The sequence below is a fragment of the Gobio gobio genome, assembly GCF_949357685.1.
Source record: "Gobio gobio genome assembly, chromosome: 6".
NCBI classification, from domain to species: domain Eukaryota; kingdom Metazoa; phylum Chordata; class Actinopteri; order Cypriniformes; family Gobionidae; genus Gobio; species Gobio gobio.
This window is the reverse complement of record NC_137102.1, coordinates 44,151,812-44,174,495: the sequence shown is the minus strand read 5'-3', so window position 1 is coordinate 44,174,495 and position 22,684 is coordinate 44,151,812. Positions and strand designations below refer to the sequence as shown.

The window sequence follows — 22,684 nt, the reverse complement described above, 5'->3', positions numbered from 1 at the left end:
ACCTTGACCTTGAAGTCAAAAACCTTGCCTTTTAAGCTGTCATGGTTTAATTATCTGATTTACTACTGCATTTGTGTATCACAACTTCATATTGTGCAAATAACTTTGAACTTACCTGATGTGATTTTTCAAAATGGATTTTACTGGTATTGTGGTGCGTGTCACATTATTACAGCAGCTTTCTGGACGTCCATCTACTGTTAGAGAAAAATATATATTATTTTGTATACATTTTCATTTCTTGCCTTTTAATTGTTTAATTTTATTGTTTGTTTGAGTTTTGTTGTTCAATTCTCGTCACTATTGGTTTTGCATTTGTACTTGTGCTGGTCTCAGTCTCTGTTCCTGGTGTTCTGTTTGTTGTAGGGGAGCGCAGGACACAACCTAACGCGGGGTTAGTATAGGGGTATTTTTTTGATTATATCAGGTAACATTTTAAGCTGTCATTTGGTCATGTTACAATGTGCCCCACCAAATGTTACAATGTACCCCACCTACGGGGCATGTTATGACATTTCACTTCCATTCTTTTGGGGTAAATTGAGAAAAAAGTATACACTAATGAAACAAAACCACATATTTGTACTAGACATGTTGGGGAATTAATGTGAGAAAAAATAAATACTCTGAACCCCAAGTGAATTTACGCAAACTGAGACAGTCAAAAAGCGTTAGGTTGTACCCGCTCTCCCCTAATTACAGGTAGGATTGTGTTTGTTGTACGAGTGTTGCACTTAGTAGGTTCTTCACAGGTCCCTTGTTCTTTTTTCTATTATTCACATAATGTATTGCTTTAATAGCCTAACTGTCATTTGGATTTGAACAAATATATATGTTTTTCTTGGTACGGAATCTGGATGGAAATGGGGGAGAAAAACTAATACTTGATTTAGCTTTCATCGTTTAATTAACCACCCTCCTAAAAAAATCAAATAGTGATATTTTATAATAACTTTGAATTTGCTTTACAGCTTTGATACCACATACTCCTGTTGGCTCTTGCATACATAATCCTTAAATTGTTCTGAAGATGTCAGAATAGGCCTACATTTTTTGTCAAAGACCTGTAATCAAAATAATTTTTTACCATATATATATATAAAAAAAAAATAATAATAATAATCTCACCCTCAGTGGTCCATTGTGTAGCTATTGTTGGGATCAATGCTGTACTTGTATTATACACAAAAGGTTCTTTGGAAGGTTCCTCTGTCTGTGTCCTTCTTTTATTCATGTCATTTATTGCTTTCTTAGCCCCGCTGTCTTCTGGATCTGAACAAATAATGATACTTTACGTGGTTTCTAACAAAATAAAAAAATTACATTCTCAGTTTATCTACATATTTTTTTTGTTGCTGTTAAGGAGTCTATGGTTGTAGAGGTTGAGACTGTAAAAAATAGAACCCAAGACTTATAACTCTTTGTCAAATATCTGTAACATTTATTACTATCCATATATTGTATCCATATATATTAAATAATAATAATAATAATAATAATATTTACTTAAAAAAAAAATATCAAACAAACCATCCAGTTTCCCTCTCCCATTCACCGCCTCCATTGCTTTCTTTGCCCAACTGCTATCAGGATCTGAACAAATAGTTTTATCTCTCTTGGTGTAGAACCTGTTTATGGGGGGGGGGGGGGGGGTGAGTTCACTCATCGTTTAATTATCTACCCATTTATTATTGAATCTGGTATATTGTGATAACCTTGAACTTGCCTTACAGCTCTAACGCCACATATATTGTGCATTTCTTGTATGTCGTAATGCACAATGTTTTCAACTGGGATTCTGGTGTTTGTCACAGTAAGACAGCACCCTTGAAAATGAACATCACCTATTGGAGAAGAAAAGTCAGTAATTGTATTCAGGTGAATAATCATTGCATTCACAAGAGATGCATATGTACACTTGACAAAGAACAAAATCAGCTACAATTCTCAAAGTAAAGTAAGAGTTACTGAAACCAGAACACAATGTTTCTCTGCTAAAGAACTCTCACCTGAATTCCCAATATGTATCCACCCCAGAAGTATAGCAGTAATCAGAGTGAACTTCATCTTGTTTCACACGTGTAACACTTGAAGTCTTGATTGATTGCTGGATGCACAGCTAAGAAAAACTGAAATGCAAAAACAAAACTGTATTGATTAAATGGTTTACTCGCATTACGCAGTGTTAAAAACATAGAAAAAAACATCCTCTTTTTCTCTGCAAACCATCAAATTAAATTATTCATTAGTCAGGTATCAGCCGACTGGTACACAAATTAGTATTTTTGTGTCATTTCAACATTTGATGATATACCTCAAGACTCCATTAATTTTCTTTCTGAATGCGTTTACGTGTGCACCAACAGTGTTGGGTGTAATGCATTACTAAGTGATTAATTACTGTAATTGAATTACTTTTCCTTTGAAAAAATAAAGTAAGGGATTACTCTTAATTTTCTGTGATTGAATTACAGTTACTTCTGGTGTAATTGCATTATGTACAATACTGTACAGAATAGAACAATTGTACATAAAACAATAGTGGATTAACATCAATATTTAATATTAATATTGTGTTTCACATGGGAATGTACATGTGTTTTGCATGTGATCACATGGGTTTCATGTGGGAATTTACATGGGATTCACACAAAAATGTTCCAAAAGCCAGTTAAGGGACCCGTGTTCATTTCACGGAATTCTGTGAGATCAGGTTGCCAAAAGCACATATTTTCCAGTAATTATGCTAGTAGCCTAATGCAATACTTTTTAGAAAGAGTAATTAGTAAAGTAATCTAATTACACCGTTGAAGATGTAATTAGCTAGTAATTAATTACTTTTTAGAGTAACTGTCCACCGACAATGCCAATACTGGCAATAATGTTCTAATCTAATTAAAATGTTTACATGATGTTCAAACATTTACTCCTGTGCTGTGTAGCCTACATGCAATTTTCTATAAATACGATTATTATTGTAGCACAATCTGTGGTGTCTGCAATTGTTCACTTATAAACCCTGAGGAAAAAAAAGGGGGAAAAAGCATGCCGGAGCATGTCTCTTTCGTCTCTGCAAATTGTCATCGTGCGCTGAACCAACAGGCAGAACAGATAGGCTAGTGAAAGTAGCCTACATTAAAAAACCTTAGAACTTCATTTTACTGTGATTATTTACTGCATAATTGCAGTAGGCCTATTTTGTTTGCATTCAAGCTAGTTCGCAGTATTACCTTAAAAACTGTTATCTCTCTTTCAAGAGCAGCGTAGGGTAGGCTATACCTACATGAAAACGAAAGTAAAAAAAGGGAGAGAGAAGAAAACAGTGACGCATAAAATGTAACAAATTGTTTGTCATTTAAAAAAACCTAGCCAACATTTTGCTCGAAGATCATTACGTAGGTTAAGCATTTTAATTAGATTAGAACACTGAAATTGGCATTATTGGTACACATATAGTGGCTACATTATCAACTAGGCTATTAGTAACTGAACTTTGTGGCAAACTTTTTTTTTTGTGGCACTGATGTTGTGGATATCAGAAGTTCCGTGCTTTCGTCAAATGGGTGCGTATGCGTTTCTGTACTTATTTCGATCAAATTATATTTAAAGAACGAAACTCATACGTTTGTTTTAAGATTCCGTTACTTGTCTATATTTGCGCTTAACTTCACATGTAAACAAACGCCGTACTGTCCTCAATAAGACTGTCTATGCTCTCAAATGCAGTCTGTATTTCGCCGTTCATTAGGCTAACTTTCCCACTAAATTATGTTGTTGGTATTAATGTAAAGATGAGAATTGTATCTGGTTACCTGTAAAGGCAGAAGTAGCTACACTGAATCAATAAAAAAAAAAGTTTGGGATTCGAATTCCATCAATGAGCTGTAACCACAATGATGGCTGCGTCCGCAGGCATTGGGAGAACACGGAGAAAAGCAACAAATCCAGTGAACATGTCACATCCTGTCTGATCTGGGGCCGTAGGCTACTGCATAAAGCCGCTCAGCAAAAGTTTGGTCTTGATGTGTCAACATTTTTGGAATGACGCCATACTCTTATTCCTATTAAGATGATTCACACACAGGTTCATAATACTTAATTAGCTGTATTATTAACTTAGGTGAGTAAATCATGGGGTAATTTTCATTTTGGGGGGAACTACCCCTTTAAATAAGTTAAAAAGTCTATGAACTTGAGTTGGGAGAACATATGTGTGTCAGATCCATCTCATAAGCGTCAGGCCTAATAAACGTGCTGCAGTCTGTCATAAGAGAAAAAAGTGAGAGAAAAAAAAACAGTCATTATTTCTCAGTCGCTGAGAAATAATCTATAGGCCTATATTTTGGCAGAGCAAGTACAAACCGTACAGCTAAATGTGACATTTATTAAATCAATAAGCCTTAAAAAGCTGTGGTTTACAACAGCTAAGGGGCGTTTTTAAAAAAAAAGTATGGCCCTCAATTGGTTAAATTGCTATAATTAGACTCATTTTATCTCAATATCCATCCAGTAAAATATCCATTAATATCAATTATCAGTGATACTGGCATTCATTCACAGTAACTAAATAAACAAATATTTAAAATCTCTTTTTGTCTTCGTTTTTATACATTAATTTGGAGATTTGATGTGAAATTATTACAATATAAAAATGTTATTAAATTTGTAATGTTGTGTGCCATAAACTAACAGTGGTGGAGCCAGAGGGGTGTCCAGGGTGGCACTGGACATTCACATAGTTTTCCATTAAACGACACAATTGGTCTCAAAACGTTTTTAATGTTTAATGACTTCACCATAGACTGGAAGAGTGTGTAGGCTATAGACATTTTTCAGCGAAGTCTGTGTTCATGGAAATATACCTATAGCTAGATTGCGCTTTTTTTGTTTCCATTTGTGCAGTTCTTACAGCAAAACACATCAACGACACTTTTTTTTCATTCTTGAAGTTAACTTTTTTTGCCTGTATGGTGATTAGATTCACTGTTTTGCATCGCCGGTTTAAACATGAGAACGCGGCGCGTCTAGTGCGCAGCATGCTCCATCAACAGCGTGAAAACAGAGAGTCTTGCGCTGGAATGGACAATAAAGGTATGCCAAAAATAGCGAGTATCATAGTAAACACAGTCGGCTATGTCTTAACCAAATGTAAGCAGTTGACAAGTTAAATAGGATGCGTGACCTATGAATTAATTCAATATTGTGCATTTGCTGTTAAAGTGACCGCATCAACCTTGCCTTCCATCTGTCATTAAAGTTAATCAAATAACAAAAGAAAGAAAAAAAATCACCCACTGATCTTGACTTCTGTAGCTTAAACATTCATTTATCTATATTTAATTTATAGTGAAGATTGTGCAATGTTTTATTTTTATTTGTGATGATTCAGTTTCTGTACCCCTCCCGTTAGACCTGAAACTTAATTCTTAGCACAGTTCTAACTTTCTTGCTGACTGTTCACTTGTATTCAATAATGTTTTAAATATTGTAGTTATTGCTGTGGGTTTTCATTTGGTATTGATAATTGTGAAATTTCACTGGTATACAATTGTGTTTGCTTATTTATTAGAATACATGTTAGATCAGTCAAAACAATGAAAACAAATAAGCATTACACATTATATTCTTTCACGGTCGATGGACCCCCTAAAGTAGCCTTGGCCACCCCCCGGCCACCCCATGTATAAAAGTCTAGTTCCGCCACTGGCGCTTAATTACAGAAAAATGTGATTAATTAGTTGTTGTTTTTTTATCGATTGACAGCACTCAAGTACAGCAATGGGGAAAACTAAACATGTTTTTTAATCCTGAAATAGAAATACGAATTGACTAAAAAGAAAGATGCTATTAGATATATGCAGTGTTGACAGCCTCCCTGAGCTGCCAACATCCACCTCTTTTGCCTGATTCAGCTGCTCCCTAACTTGTGTTGTCACTCCCAGCATATGCAATCTGACTGCTGTATTAAAGCAATAGTTTACCCAAAAATTAACTGGTTAGGACCCCTTGGCGTCCCTTTTTAACGCACAGGGTACCCCTTTAGCGTAATTTTTCGATGCGCAGGTTGCTCCATTGATTTCAATGAGAAACTTGTGGCGTCAACACATGGCAATGTTATTGTCATGATGAAATTATATATTGGGTTATGATTTTGCCATTATGACATGTTGGAGTGTGATTCTCAACTTAATCAGCCAACATACCATCCCTAAACCTTTTGTGTTTTATATGATGTAAAATACAGGATATAAGAGGCAGATACGACTGCATGCACAATTTATTCAAAAAGTACAAATATTCAAAGTGTTCCGAGGCCAAACGATTGATTTGTGTGAAGAAAATCCCCAAAAGTGATCAGCGTCTCCATCCTCCAAAGATCATGCACACATTCAAAAATTGCCGCCCGAAGAAAGTCAGCTTTGATAGCGAAATTGCATTGGCTCTCATATGTCTCGTGATCAATTGCGTCATTACGTCAGCTTTGACTGTAAAATGTCATTGGCTCTTGTGTGTCTCGTGGCCTATTGTGTCATGCTCAAGCAAGCCTGTAGCACTCCTCTCAGAAACTGAAGCCTCCACGCCTCGATCGCCCCCAGGTGGTTGGTCCCAGTATACACCTGCCCCTCCGTGTTTTCTAATGGACACGAGACAAACTAAACAATCAAATTACACTTCAAATAAGTTTTTCCAAAAGTTGGTTTCTGTCATTGTAGGCAGTTTTTATCACGATGATTTCATTTCAAGTTTTCGTTTTTTAAATAAGTAAAAAAAATAAGTTAGTTATTTTATGCTATAAAAACGGGGTGTGTGACGTCATGATTGACAGCTGAGATTGACGGCTTCTCTGAGTCAAGTTGTCACTGAGGCACTAACGGACTTTTTCTGGACTTTTGGGAGGAGATTGGAGCTTTAGCTTTTATTTCAACGTTTCCATAACTGTTTATTTCACACCAACATAATGAATTGTTCTTCATCTGCGAGAGTGTGGGCGGGCTTTTGATATTGCAGCTATACTTCCTGCTCTCTACTGCACAGATTCCGGTTCCGAGATCACTACTGCGCAGACTCGGTCCCGAGATGTCAGCGCCATATTCGGACCTCCAGAGGCTTCAGTTACTTCAGCAGAAGCCAATGAAGTCGCGTCGTCCATATTTATTTTTACGGTCTATGTGTTCAAGGGTCGGGTGTATCTTTTGAATGAGATATGACTGACTGAGTGCGTGCGTGCATTCATGGAGCGGCAGGATCCTTTTTCAGCGATTAAAACATTAATATCAGCCCTGTTCTTCAAGATATCGTATGACTTCAGAAGACTTGGAATGCAACATGAGTTAATACTTTTATACTGTTTTTGGTCAGTTTTTACAATAAATACCCGTGACTGTACTTTTATTTGCCTGTTACGTGTTTTATATTGTTTAGAAGTGGGTAGGTTTAGGGTACACTGAAAAAAATGGTGTGTTGGATTTACATGATTTAATCATGTACATCGGTTCCACATGATTCAATTAAGTTAAACAAACATAATTTGTTCACATAATTTCAACATAATGGAATTAAGTAATTTTTAAGTAACCGAATTGAGTAGTCTCATAATGATTTTACTATGGCTCCCTAACAACAGTGGTGCACACGGGGGCTTGAGACCCTGCTTCTTAAATCAAAACATGTTTATTTTTGTATATTTTTGTTTTCACTTGACTGATCTATAACAAAGTACTCAGTAGCTTTCATTATATTTGCCTGCAATAACACATCATATATGTGCTAAGTGTGAAATGCTCTTTAATGACATGTGCTGAGTCAGTTCACAGCCTAAGCAATCGCTCCGCTCTTCTCCACTATGGCAACCCAGTGTCATTTAAAGGGGTCATAGAATGACATTTTTGTACAAGTTAATATGATTCTTTAGTGTCTAAATGAAAAGTTTGTAATATACTTTAATTAAAAATTCTCATTAGTATTGTAAGAAAACACTCATTTTACCTGGTCAAAACCAGCTCAGTTTTCAGCAACTCATTTCAGTGTATGTGACTTTAAATGATAATGAGCTTTGCTGACCCCGCCCCCTCTGCTCTGTGGGGCGTTCGGTTCGACCCTACACAACACCACAACACACGTGGAGTGTTGCCTTGACAACATTTGAGGGTATATTTTCGAGAAATAATGGCAATGGGAGTCTCTGAGGACACATCTGAGCAACCTTATCATTTTGAACCGGAGTCGGACCAGGAACAGATGACGAACGTTTCTGAATGGTTGGTTAACGTCATGTCACTTTGATCTATCTTTGTACTGGCAGAGTAGCGTAGTTGCTATGTGTTTCCTGATGTGTTAGTTCATTGACAGATTGATGTTATGTTATAAGATTTTTTTTTTAACATTACTTCTTAATCAGTAACAGACACCGTTATAAACCATGTACAAAAGTAAGCTTAGTGTAGTGTTACCACGTTAACTTTATCACCCGAGTACACAGTTTGTAATAACAAACATAACGCGTTGTTCATTATAAACGTGGGATTATGAATTATATTGAGAACATCATACACAGAAAGCATGCCGTAATGTAACTTACCCTGTAAACTTTAGCCTCATTCATCGTGAAGCGTGCAAGCGATTTGCAAATAGACTTCACCATAGACTGGAAGAGTGTGTAGGCTATAGACATTTTTCAGCGAAGTCTGTGTTCATGGAAATATACCTATAGCTAGATTGCGCTTTTTTTGTTTCCATTTGTGCAGTTCTTACAGCAAAACACATCAACGACACTTTTTTTTCATTCTTGAAGTTAACTTTTTTTGCCTGTATGGTGATTAGATTCACTGTTTTGCATCGCCGGTTTAAACATGAGAACGCGGCGCGTCTAGTGCGCAGCATGCTCCATCAACAGCGTGAAAACAGAGAGTCTTGCGCTGGAATGGACAATAAAGGTATGCCAAAAATAGCGAGTATCATAGTAAACACAGTCGGCTATGTCTTAACCAAATGTAAGCAGTTGACAAGTTAAATAGGATGCGTGACCTATGAATTAATTCAATATTGTGCATTTGCTGTTAAAGTGACCGCATCAACCTTGCCTTCCATCTGTCATTAAAGTTAATCAAATAACAAAAGAAAGAAAAAAAATCACCCACTGATCTTGACTTCTGTAGCTTAAACATTCATTTATCTATATTTAATTTATAGTGAAGATTGTGCAATGTTTTATTTTTATTTGTGATGATTCAGTTTCTGTACCCCTCCCGTTAGACCTGAAACTTAATTCTTAGCACAGTTCTAACTTTCTTGCTGACTGTTCACTTGTATTCAATAATGTTTTAAATATTGTAGTTATTGCTGTGGGTTTTCATTTGGTATTGATAATTGTGAAATTTCACTGGTATACAATTGTGTTTGCTTATTTATTAGAATACATGTTAGATCAGTCAAAACAATGAAAACAAATAAGCATTACACATTATATTCTTTCACGGTCGATGGACCCCCTAAAGTAGCCTTGGCCACCCCCCGGCCACCCCATGTATAAAAGTCTAGTTCCGCCACTGGCGCTTAATTACAGAAAAATGTGATTAATTAGTTGTTGTTTTTTTATCGATTGACAGCACTCAAGTACAGCAATGGGGAAAACTAAACATGTTTTTTAATCCTGAAATAGAAATACGAATTGACTAAAAAGAAAGATGCTATTAGATATATGAAGTGTTGACAGCCTCCCTGAGCTGCCAACATCCACCTCTTTTGCCTGATTCAGCTGCTCCCTAACTTGTGTTGTCACTCCCAGCATATGCAATCTGACTGCTGTATTAAAGCAATAGTTTACCCAAAAATTAACTGGTTAGGACCCCTTGGCGTCCCTTTTTAACGCACAGGGTACCCCTTTAGCGTAATTTTTCGATGCGCAGGTTGCTCCATTGATTTCAATGAGAAACTTGTGGCATCAACACATGGCAATGTTATTGTCATGATGAAATTATATATTGGGTTATGATTTTGCCATTATGACATGTTGGAGTGTGATTCTCAACTTAATCAGCCAACATACCATCCCTAAACCTTTTGTGTTTTATATGATGTAAAATACAGGATATAAGAGGCAGATACGACTGCATGCACAATTTATTCAAAAAGTACAAATATTCAAAGTGTTCCGAGGCCAAACGATTGATTTGTGTGAAGAAAATCCCCAAAAGTGATCAGCGTCTCCATCCTCCAAAGATCATGCACACATTCAAAAATTGCCGCCCGAAGAAAGTCAGCTTTGATAGCGAAATTGCATTGGCTCTCATATGTCTCGTGATCAATTGCGTCATTACGTCAGCTTTGACTGTAAAATGTCATTGGCTCTTGTGTGTCTCGTGGCCTATTGTGTCATGCTCAAGCAAGCCTGTAGCACTCCTCTCAGAAACTGAAGCCTCCACGCCTCGATCGCCCCCAGGTGGTTGGTCCCAGTATACACCTGCCCCTCCGTGTTTTCTAATGGACACGAGACAAACTAAACAATCAAATTACACTTCAAATAAGTTTTTCCAAAAGTTGGTTTCTGTCATTGTAGGCAGTTTTTATCACGATGATTTCATTTCAAGTTTTCGTTTTTTAAATAAGTAAAAAAAATAAGTTAGTTATTTTATGCTATAAAAACGGGGTGTGTGACGTCATGATTGACAGCTGAGATTGACGGCTTCTCTGAGTCAAGTTGTCACTGAGGCACTAACGGACTTTTTCTGGACTTTTGGGAGGAGATTGGAGCTTTAGCTTTTATTTCAACGTTTCCATAACTGTTTATTTCACACCAACATAATGAATTGTTCTTCATCTGCGAGAGTGTGGGCGGGCTTTTGATATTGCAGCTATACTTCCTGCTCTCTACTGCACAGATTCCGGTTCCGAGATCACTACTGCGCAGACTCGGTCCCGAGATGTCAGCGCCATATTCGGACCTCCAGAGGCTTCAGTTACTTCAGCAGAAGCCAATGAAGTCGCGTCGTCCATATTTATTTTTACGGTCTATGTGTTCAAGGGTCGGGTGTATCTTTTGAATGAGATATGACTGACTGAGTGCGTGCGTGCATTCATGGAGCGGCAGGATCCTTTTTCAGCGATTAAAACATTAATATCAGCCCTGTTCTTCAAGATATCGTATGACTTCAGAAGACTTGGAATGCAACATGAGTTAATACTTTTATACTGTTTTTGGTCAGTTTTTACAATAAATACCCGTGACTGTACTTTTATTTGCCTGTTACGTGTTTTATATTGTTTAGAAGTGGGTAGGTTTAGGGTACACTGAAAAAAATGGTGTGTTGGATTTACATGATTTAATCATGTACATCGGTTCCACATGATTCAATTAAGTTAAACAAACATAATTTGTTCACATAATTTCAACATAATGGAATTAAGTAATTTTTAAGTAACCGAATTGAGTAGTCTCATAATGATTTTACTATGGCTCCCTAACAACAGTGGTGCACACGGGGGCTTGAGACCCTGCTTCTTAAATCAAAACATGTTTATTTTTGTATATTTTTGTTTTCACTTGACTGATCTATAACAAAGTACTCAGTAGCTTTCATTATATTTGCCTGCAATAACACATCATATATGTGCTAAGTGTGAAATGCTCTTTAATGACATGTGCTGAGTCAGTTCACAGCCTAAGCAATCGCTCCGCTCTTCTCCACTATGGCAACCCAGTGTCATTTAAAGGGGTCATAGAATGACATTTTTGTACAAGTTAATATGATTCTTTAGTGTCTAAATGAAAAGTTTGTAATATACTTTAATTAAAAATTCTCATTAGTATTGTAAGAAAACACTCATTTTACCTGGTCAAAACCAGCTCAGTTTTCAGCAACTCATTTCAGTGTATGTGACTTTAAATGATAATGAGCTTTGCTGACCCCGCCCCCTCTGCTCTGTGGGGCGTTCGGTTCGACCCTACACAACACCACAACACACGTGGAGTGTTGCCTTGACAACATTTGAGGGTATATTTTCGAGAAATAATGGCAATGGGAGTCTCTGAGGACACATCTGAGCAACCTTATCATTTTGAACCGGAGTCGGACCAGGAACAGATGACGAACGTTTCTGAATGGTTGGTTAACGTCATGTCACTTTGATCTATCTTTGTACTGGCAGAGTAGCGTAGTTGCTATGTGTTTCCTGATGTGTTAGTTCATTGACAGATTGATGTTATGTTATAAGATTTTTTTTTTAACATTACTTCTTAATCAGTAACAGACACCGTTATAAACCATGTACAAAAGTAAGCTTAGTGTAGTGTTACCACGTTAACTTTATCACCCGAGTACACAGTTTGTAATAACAAACATAACGCGTTGTTCATTATAAACGTGGGATTATGAATTATATTGAGAACATCATACACAGAAAGCATGCCGTAATGTAACTTACCCTGTAAACTTTAGCCTCATTCATCGTGAAGCGTGCAAGCGATTTGCAAAGATTAATATAAAGGTTAATAAAACGTTACACTCACATCTCCCTGAGGTGCAGCAGGAACACGATCCTTTTTTCAAGAGCAGCTTATTAGCAAAACCTGCTTTATACTGACGCTCGTTTATAAAGCAGTCTGCTGAGAAATGATTCGCGCAAACATTGACGTTGATCGGGGGGAATATTCCCTTCTAAAACAAAACTCAGCAGCCACTGGGTCTTCAGCAGTTCGGATTTAGGAACATCAAAATGACTGCTGTGTTCGTTATTACACCCAACAACACAACACCACAATCGCTTAGACGCCATTCTGCTGCAGCGTATCAACAATGGCGGACGGATGACAGCTCGCTCAGGGCGGGTCTGTGTTGAAACGCTGCTGTCAATCAACAATCTTAGGAGGGGCGTACACCGTGTAACGTCACACGATCAGACGGCTCGATTTGAGACAGGGGAAAATATATAAGGAGATTAAAAAAAAACACTGGATGTATTTTTATCATTATAGGATGGTTGTGTACAGGCACTGCCAACACACATTTCCGTATAATCAACTTGTAAAAGTGCATGTACCATTCTATGACCCCTTTAAATGGTTAGAATAATTCCAACATAATTAAACATTAAACACTAATAAACAATATAAAGTCTCCCCCTTTTCTTTTTCTCATTTTGCCCAAAAACACATAAAATAATACTTAATTTCAACAATTTTACTCTAGTCGTCAAGTCCCAAGCAAAGCATGCTGGGAACTACAGTTTCAGCAAAAATCATGTTCGAGTACTTAATTGGTTCACATTCACCCCAAATAATTTAAGATTGCACATTTTAGAGAATTACATTAATCGAAAGCAATGAAATCATGTTTAGAAGAGAAACACAAATTTGTTGCGTAGATCACAAATAATACGATTAAGTACATTGGACAACATGTGTTTTCCTGTTTTTTCAGTGTAGGAGTGGGGTTAGTTGCTCTAAAATATAAAAGTAGCCTATAAATATTCATAAAATCATGTCTGCTTTTACAAATGCAAATAATTGAATTTGTCTTTATCTGACGCATGGGGCAAAAACTGAAATCAATGGAGTACCCTGCACGTCGAAAAAAGGACGCTAAAGTGGTAGGCTACCCTGGGAGTTAAAAAGTGACATAAAGGGGTCCTATTTTTTTACAGTCCATGGTCCTGACCAAGCGTCAATATGTGACGAGTTGGGAGCAACAAAATCATCACGTTAAGGTTTGCAGGCATTGGATGCAATTGTATATAAAACAAATTTACAGTTATATTTGACACATTTTTATTCTGCAGCTGACAGCCTCCAATAAAACATGCACAACAAGAGGGGCATACATTGCTCTTGTAGAATAAAAAAATATTTTTAAGCACTGATTTGACTTGAGTCTATGTCTCATGTGAGTTTACATAGACTATATTTAACCAAACAGTAGCCTATACAGTGTGAGGTCAGACTCACAACCTTGTGAGCCCTGTCTAGAAGTAATTTCCGGATGCTTTTTACATTATCTTCCTTTAATTTCTCTTCTCAACTGTTTTTTCCAACAAACACAAAATGCATGAAATACAGCTTTAAAAGAAAAAGGTATTTACTGCTTTAATAACAAATGCTCTTCTGAACCATAGGCCTACATATACAAAACCACAGCGTAATATGAATTATATGTATAATTAATTATTGCCATTATGTTTTAGTTAAATTACTTATACTTACATTTATATTAAATTAATTAAATTAAGAAGAAGAAAAAAACAAAGCACAAAATAAAAGTCACCGCACAACATGAATGAACCAAACGGAGATGAAGTTTGTGAGTGAAACCAAAGTGCTTTTTCCACTACCATCACCTTATTCATTTATTAGAAGTTAGAAGTCATTCAGTCATCCTGGGATTATCATCAATATACATAAAAAGCCATACAAAGTTGTCCAAACTTTTCAAACAGAAGACGTTTTAAGGCTGTTTGACACAAAAGTATTTAGCTTGTTCCTTCTTTAAACAAAAGTAATAATTGGCAAACTCTGTCTTGTCAGTTTTTTCAGTTGCTTTTCTTTTGTTTAAGCTCTGTATGTAATCCTGGACCCAGTCTTCTACTGGAGAAGAGCAAACTGTGTTGTTCTCCACAGTTATGAATCTGTAAATATGCAAATGTGTACATCAATTGTTTTAATATTGTATTTTATGGAGCACAATAAGAAAAAATAGATAATAATAGTTGAAATATTAAAACAAAACAAAACAACAAAAAAAAGCAAAAAAAGTAAATGATGAGTGTGTAATTAATAAGAGGTATTTTTTATTTTTTTTTACATGTATAGGTTGTATAGGTTCCATCCCATGAAAACTGAAATTATTTGTTCAGATCCATGTGACAGTTGGACAATATGCATTTTGACGGCACTCTCTCTGACAAAGGGACCTTCCACAGAATGGTATATGTGTGCACTTCAAGAATAGCAAAGTTGATCTTAACAATTACAACAATCATAACAGCAGGAACTGAAGCTGAGACAGAACAAATTAAATATAATTTCAAGTACACCTTTATAGCTAATGAAGCAATAAGCAATACGGATGTAAGGAGTTCCTTTTGATTTTTATCATGTGACTTAATTATTTGAACACTTAAGAAATACTGAAACGGTTGGCTTGGAGAAACTTGTAAAACCCTTATTTCAGTGGAGATTATATTATAGCTTTATAAAAGAGTGTACATGTGTTTTCAGACTATAAGATAATTCATTTACTTGCGTAAGATTACAGATGTGCTTCTTCAATAGAGGATAAACCTCCATTAAGCTGCTGTAACATTGACAGACAGCAGAATGCCAATTAATAATGTATTGCAGTATTATGTTCAAGCTAATTATGTTATGTTAACATAATTCTTGAGCCAATTTATGCCGTAGTTAAGTAATTGTGCAGGGTAAAAAAAAAACTACCAAATATCCACAAAAACACAGCATAAATGTATAATTGAGGGGAAAAAAATATATAGTTTGCCATGTAAAAAATCTATACTTCCGCAATCGCTCTAAAAGTTTGGGGTCTATCTGACTCCAAGGAACTTAAACGTAAACCCTACTTGAGGAGCGATCAACTTTGCTATTCTTGAAGTGCACACGTATACCGTTCTGTGGAAGGTCGGAGAGAGTGCCGTCATAATGCATATTGGATAACTGTCCCACGGATTTGAACAAATAATTACATTTTTCATGCTATGGAACCTATTCAAGTAAAAAAAAAACTCTGTGTGACACTTTATATTGTTATATTATAATAACGTTAAACTTGCCTTATAGCTCTGATAGAACATTGTACTGTATCTTGTATGTCATAGTCCAAGATGTTTTCAACTGGTATTCTGGTGTCTGTCACAGTAAGACAGCAGCTTGCCGGGCGATCATGGGTGGTCGGTATGGTGATCTCCGTCTCCGGTCTAGATGTTTCGATTTTCGTTACTGTTGATGGTGCAGTTGTACTTGTGCTGGTCTCAGTCTCTGTTACTGGTGTTCTGTTTGTTGTAGTTACGGGTGGGATTGTGTTTGTTGTACTTCTATAGCACATAGTAGGTTCTTTGGAAGGTTGTATTGTCGTTCTCCCATCCACTTTCTTCATTGCTTTCTGAGCCCAGTTGCTTTCTGGATCTGAACAAATAACTTTGCCTATCTTGGTCTTGAATCTGAACATGGAAAAAAGAATATTTCACAGCTTATTATTTCATTATTCACCCCCCCCCCCCCCAAAAAAAAGAAAAAAAAGTACAATTTGAAATAGTGATAGATTATTATAACTTTGAACTTGCCTTACAGCTGTAACACCACATACTCCTGATGATTCGTGTATTTTATAACTCACAATTTTTTCAATTGGTATTCTGATCTCTGTCACAGTAACACAGCAGTCTGGTGTACGACTATCACCTATTGGAGAAGCACATCATTGGATTCAGGTAACTTATCATTACTTTCACAGTATAAGATGCACACACACAAATACTCACTCATAAAGCTCAACTTCAGTTGAGTGAAAGTATACTGAAGTCAAACCACAGTATTTTGTTAAGAATTGAAATGGTCAAATCTCACCACATATAGCGCTCATCCACAGTACAAAGAAAAGAAAAGCAGTAAACAAAGTAAATGTCATCTTGTACTGTTGCTTCACACTGCTGGGGTGAAGTGTCTGTGTTGAGGGAGGTCTTTCAGAAGCGCATCAGCACATCTCATTCAGTTAAAAAAAAACTTCTGCACGCACAACAAAGACAACCTTTTATTGTATAATACATTTTTTGAAATTAGTTATTTTGATGTGAGTTTTTATTTTATTTTTTAAGAACAGCATAAGAATAGCACTCCCTTCCCTTATCGGTCAGTGCACTATAGACTAATAGACTAATAATGAAAAAATATTCATTATAAATTAACAATTAGCCATTGTGTGTGTGTGTGTGTGTTTCTGAGAAAAACGCAAGTGTGTGGATGCATGGCTAAATACACCAAAACACAAAAAAACGAAACGAATTTTTTTTTTTTTACATATACCATACATAAGTGGGTCTATCATCAAAATATAAACAAACAAAACAGCACATCTGTAAATATAAAATAATAACACTTAAACAAATTTTATATGAAAGGACAGAACCATTTTTGTACACATCTTTAGGGCCCGAGCATCGATGGTGTGAGGACCCTATTGGAATTGCTCCATTTATACATTTTTTGTATTTCCTCTTTAAATTTTTTATGACTTCTCATTATAATACAGTGTTTCTAAAATTACTGCAATCTCATGTAACCTAAACCCATTCACTCATTCACCCACCACCCATACATGCATCCATCCATCAAGTACAGCAGAAACCACAGTATGGAATATCTATGAACCAGTGCACATCAATCCCTCTTCCTCTACATCATGATGTAAAATTAAAGCAGCTGCATGCTGCTGCTACTACTACTACTACTACTACTACTACTGCTGCTGCTGCGGCTGCTACTACTACTACTACTGCTACTGCTGCTGCTACTACTACACTCTAAAAAAAAAGGCTCGTAATCATAGGGGAACCTTTTTTAGTGCTATAAAGCACCAATTTTGGTGCTTCAGTGGTTCTTCAGCGGTTCTTCAGAGGTGCTATATAGCACCTTAGTCAAAGAACCGGTGAAGAACCTTTGAAGAACCGCTGAAGAACCCCTGAAGAACCGCTGAAGAACCACTGAAGCACCAAAATTGGTGCTATATAGCACTAAAAAAGGTTCCCCTATGATTACGAGCCAAGAACCATTTTTGGTGCAATATAGAACCTTTTTTTTTTTAGAGTGTACTACTACTACTGCTGCTGCTGCGGCTGCTACTACTACTACTACTGCTACTGCTGCTGCTACTACTACTACTACTACTGCTGCTGCTGCTGCTGCTACTACTACTACTACTACTGCTGCTGCTGCGGCTGCTACTACTACTACTACTGCTACTGCTGCTGCTACTACTACTACTACTACTACTGCTGCTGCTGCTGCTGCTACTACTACTACTACTACTGCTGCTGCTGCGGCTGCTACTACTACTACTACTGCTACTACTACTACTACTACTGCTGCTGCTGCTGCTGCTACTACTACTACTACTACTGCTGCTGCTGCGGCTGCTACTACTACTACTACTGCTAATGCTGCTGCTACTACTACTACTACTACTACTACTGCTGCTGCTGCTGCGGCTGATACTATTATTACTACTACTACTGCTGCTGCTACTACTACTACTACTACTACTATTGCTGCTGCTGCTGCTACTACTGCTGCTGCTGCTGCTGCTACTACTACTACTACTACTGTTGCTGCTGCTGCTGCTGCTGCTGCTACTACTACTACTACTACTACTGCTACTGCTGCTGCTGCTGCTGCTACTACTACTACTACTACTATTGCTGCTGCTTCTACTACTACTGCTGCTACTACTATTACTATTGCTGCTGCTACTACTACTACTGCTGCTGCTGCTGCTACTACTACTACTGCTGCTGCTGCTGCTGCTACTACTATTGCTGTTGCTACTACTACTACTGCTGCTGGTGCTACTACTACTACTACTACTACTGCTGCTGCTGCTACTACTACTACTACTACTATTGATGCTACTACTACTACTACTGCTACTACTACTACTACTATTGCTACTACTACTACTACTACTACTACTACTATTGCTGCTGCTGCTACTACTACTACTGCTGCTGCTGCTGCTACTACTACTACTACTACTACTATTGCTGCTGCTGCTACTACTACTACTGCTGCTGCTGCTACTACTACTACTACTATTGCTGCTACTATTACTACTGCTACTGCTGCTGCTGCTACTACTACTACTGCTGCTGCTGCTGCTGCTACTACTACTACTACTATTGCTGCTGCTGCTACTACTACTACTGCTGCTGCTGCTGCTGCTGCTACTACTACTACTACTACTATTGCTGCTGCTACTACTACTACTACTGCTGCTGCTGCTGCTACTACTACTACTACTACTACTACTACTACTACTACTACTATTGTTGCTGCTGCTACTCTTACTACTGCTACTGCTGCTGCTACTGCTGCTACTACTACTACTGCTGCTGCTACTACTACTACTGCTGCTGCTTCTACTACTGCTGCTGCTACTACTACTACTGCTGTTGCTGCTGCTGCTGCTACTACTATTGCTGCTGCTTCTACTACTACTACTATTGCTGTTGCTACTACTACTACTACTGCTGCTGCTGCTGCTGCTGCTGCTACTACTACTACTACTACTATTGCTGCTGCTGCTACTACTACTACTACTGCTGCTGCTGCTACTACTACTACTACTACTATTGCTGCTGCTGCTACTACTACTACTACTGCTGCTGCTGCTACTACTACTACTACTATTGCTGCTGCTACTATTACTACTGCTACTGCTGCTGCTGCTACTACTACTACTACTGCTGCTGCTGCTGCTGCTACTACTACTACTGGTGCTGCTGCTGCTGCTGCTACTACTACTACTACTACTACTACTGCTGCTGCTGCTGCTGCTGCTGCTGCTACTACTACTACTACTACTATTGCTGCTGCTACTATTACTACTGCTACTGCTGCTGCTGCTGCTACTACTACTACTACTACTGCTGCTGCTGCTGCTGCTGCTGCTGCTGCTGCTACTACTACTACTACTGCTGCTGCTACTATTACTACTACTACTGCTGCTGCTGCTGCTTCTCCTACTACTGCTGATGCTACTGCTGCTGCTACTACCCCTACTGCTGCTGCTTCTACTCCTACTGCTGCTGCTGCTGCTACTACTACTACTACTCCTACTACTACTGCTGCTGCTGCTACTCCTCCTACTGCTGCTGCTGCTGTTGCTACTACTACTGCTGCTGCTGCTACTACTACTGCTGCTGCCGCTGCTGCTACTACTACTACTACTACTACTACTACTGCAGCTGCTGCTGCTGCTACTACTACTACTACTGCTGCTGCTGCTGCTACTACTCCTCCTCCTACTACTACTGCTGCTGCTGCTGCTGCTGCTACTACTACTACTACTACTACTACTCCTACTACTGCTGCTGCTGCTGCTGCTGCTGCTACTCCTCCTTCTGCTGCTGCTGCTACTACTACTAATCTTACTACTGCTGCTGCTGTTGCTACTACTGCAACTCATACTACTACTTCGAATGTTGCTGCTACTACTTCTGCTACTCCTCCTCCTACTACTATTGCTGCTGCTGCTGCTGCTACTCTTACTACTACTACTACTGCTGCTGCTACTACTTTTGCTGCTCCTCCTCCTCCTCCTACTACTACTACTCCTACTGCTCCTCCCCTCCTCCTCCTCCTCCTACTACCACTACTACTCCTCCTCCTACTGCTGCTGCTTCTACTTCTTCTACTACTCCTCCACCTCCTCCTCTTACTACTACTACTACTACTACTGCTGCTGCTGCTGCTACTACTACTCCTACTACTACTATTGTTGCTGCTGCTACTACTACTGCTACTATTGCTGCTGCTGCTACTACTACTACTACTACTTCTCCTCCACCTCCTACTACTACTACTCCTACTACTGCTACTACTGCTGCTGCTGCTGCTACTACTACTTCTACTACTCCTCCACCTCATACTACTACTGCTACTATTGTTGCTGCTGCTACTACTTCTACTCCTCCTCCTCCACATACTACTACTCATAATACTGCTACTACTGCTGCTACTACTACTTCTACTACTCCTCCACCTCATACTACTACTGCTACTATTGCTGCTGCTGCTGCCGCTGCTACTACTTCTACTACTCCTCCTCCACCTCCTACTACTACTGCAACTGCTGCTGTTACTACTACTACTACTACTATTTCTAATACCACAACTATTATTTCTACTACTACTACTGCTACTACTATCACTACTACTTCTACCTCTAGTATGCATATGGTATACTTACTGTTAAATGACAAACAGTGTTAAATGCCAACACTGTTAAAATGTTTAAAAAAAACAGTATCAATATACCTTTTGAGGAAATTATTACATTATGAACATTTTATTATAATAATAATGTAATACATATTACATTATGTGCAGTCTTTACATTATTAGTTGCTTCAAAGTCCATAGCAAAATCTCAAAGGAACCAGCAACGAATTGAGACTTCCGGGTTCTGACGTCATACCTGCACCACTCTATTGTGAGTTTATATTCCACAATTCTGACTTATTTTCTCAGAATTGCGTGATATAAACTCGCAATTGCAATTATTTGTCTTCCAACTCATTGTCCTTTCCATTTACACTGCCTGATCGCTTTACATTGGGACCCTTATGGGCTTTTGTTTTCCACCTGCTATTCAATGGCAACTCTGTTGCCGTCACAGGATCTGCCCTTCCTCTGCTTCCCTCCGCTGATGCTCCTTCTGCAGGTACAGGATCCTGCTTTCTGGGCTTCTTTGCTTCATTCACCTTCCGCATGGCCCTCATTGTCCAGTTACCATTAGGATCAGAACAGAGTCTTTTCCCAGATACAGTCTGGATCCTGGAAAAGAAGGATGTTTTGTTGTAAGTGCTCATTCTTTGTTGATTTATCTATTTTCTTTCTCTTTTTATGGACTTTTAGTATAGATAACTTCATATTAAAAATATTTATGAGTGGCTGTAATTTATTTATTTGGGTTACACTTGATTTTGATTGTCCACTTTAGACTACTAACAATAAGTAACTTTGCAACTATGTCAACTAACTCTCATGAGGGTATTAGTAGACTGTCAGAACAGGGTTGGGGGTAGAGTTAGTAGAATAAGTTGACCTTTATTTGTAAAGTTATTTATAGTTAGTAGAATGTCTGTTTGGGGAGCATCCAAATAAAGTGTTAGCAGATATTAAGCAGACAGTCTAATACTCTAATGACTGATAGTTCACATGTAGATGCAAAGTTACTTATACTGTTGCAGCTGATTTGTCCTATTAGGTATTTGCATCGTAGTTTACTTACACAACAGCGTTTATGGGACACAGTCCTTCAGTTTGTATTCTGTAGTTCAAAACTTTCACCAAAGGCACTCTGATGTATCCTAGCTTGAGGCAACAACTCGCCGGAGGTCCATCTGAACATGTAACACAAATTATTTGCTACGGTTAATCCATATTTCATCACATTGATTGAACATTACAAAGCTATCTATTTTCATTCTCACACAAGGCAACATGTTCACAAAACCACTCAGTTCTATGTGGCAGACTGGCAGAACTAGAGCTCCGAAACCACATTTGCACTAGCGTTAACTTTACTCTTACTTTATTTCACACCCTAGCACAAGTCATAAAACTGTTCACAGAGAGAGAGAGAAAAAAAAAACACTTACCGGCGAACACACTGAAGGACCCTAAAATCACCCCGAAAACACAAACTGTGAAAATAAGCTTGTTCATGTCGACTGGCCGAACTGATAGTGACCAACTTATGATAGTGTTATTAAAGAGGAGGAAACCGCCCACAAGCCATACTTGTGGTAACATGGGTGCCCAGTGGAAGACATGACTTTGAGCTAATTAATTTACCCAGAGACTGTGATAATTCCAGTGGTCAGAGTGATCAAAAGAAAAAGATGACCAACCTGGGACTGGGAATCATCATTAATTTATTTGTTGATGCTTCATCCCCATTTC

General features: G+C 38.0%; 1 protein-coding gene and 1 pseudogene across 2 annotated transcripts; both read right to left on the bottom strand.

The window, feature by feature from the left end:
• Positions 1 to 13,753: 13,753 nt before the first annotated feature.
• Positions 13,754 to 16,654, bottom strand: LOC307127275 (uncharacterized protein). The gene is made up of 4 exons (XM_079818407.1): positions 16,571 to 16,654; positions 16,288 to 16,405; positions 15,778 to 16,164; positions 13,754 to 14,616 (listed from the first exon to the last, which is right to left on the bottom strand). Exons 1-4 carry the CDS (start codon positions 16,629 to 16,631, stop codon positions 14,436 to 14,438), a joined length of 747 nt encoding a protein of 248 aa, XP_079674533.1. The 5' UTR covers positions 16,632 to 16,654; the 3' UTR covers positions 13,754 to 14,435.
• A 214-nt stretch (positions 16,655 to 16,868) lies between these two features.
• On the bottom strand, positions 16,869 to 22,447 carry LOC307128557 (annotated as a pseudogene). Its single transcript has 7 exons — positions 22,381 to 22,447; positions 22,011 to 22,122; positions 21,362 to 21,553; positions 20,424 to 20,486; positions 20,234 to 20,283; positions 18,224 to 18,696; positions 16,869 to 16,876 (listed from the first exon to the last, which is right to left on the bottom strand). The product of its transcript is annotated as an uncharacterized misc_RNA (transcript).
• Between the last annotated feature and the right edge of the window lie 237 nt (positions 22,448 to 22,684).

What these genes read in the sequence shown, in the direction of transcription:
- LOC307127275 (XM_079818407.1), bottom strand. Translation starts at nt 16,631, where the DNA reads ATGACATTTACTTTGTTTACTGCTTTTCTTTTCTTTGTACTGTGGATG. An exon ending in GTGGATGAGCGCTATATGTG is followed by an intron (nt 16,406 to 16,570) that starts GTGAGATTTGAC and finishes CTTCTCCAATAG; the next exon opens with GTGATAGTCGTACACCAGAC. An exon ending in TGTTCTATCAGAGCTATAAG is followed by an intron (nt 14,617 to 15,777) that starts GCAAGTTTAACG and finishes GCATATTTACAG; the next exon opens with ATTCATAACTGTGGAGAACA.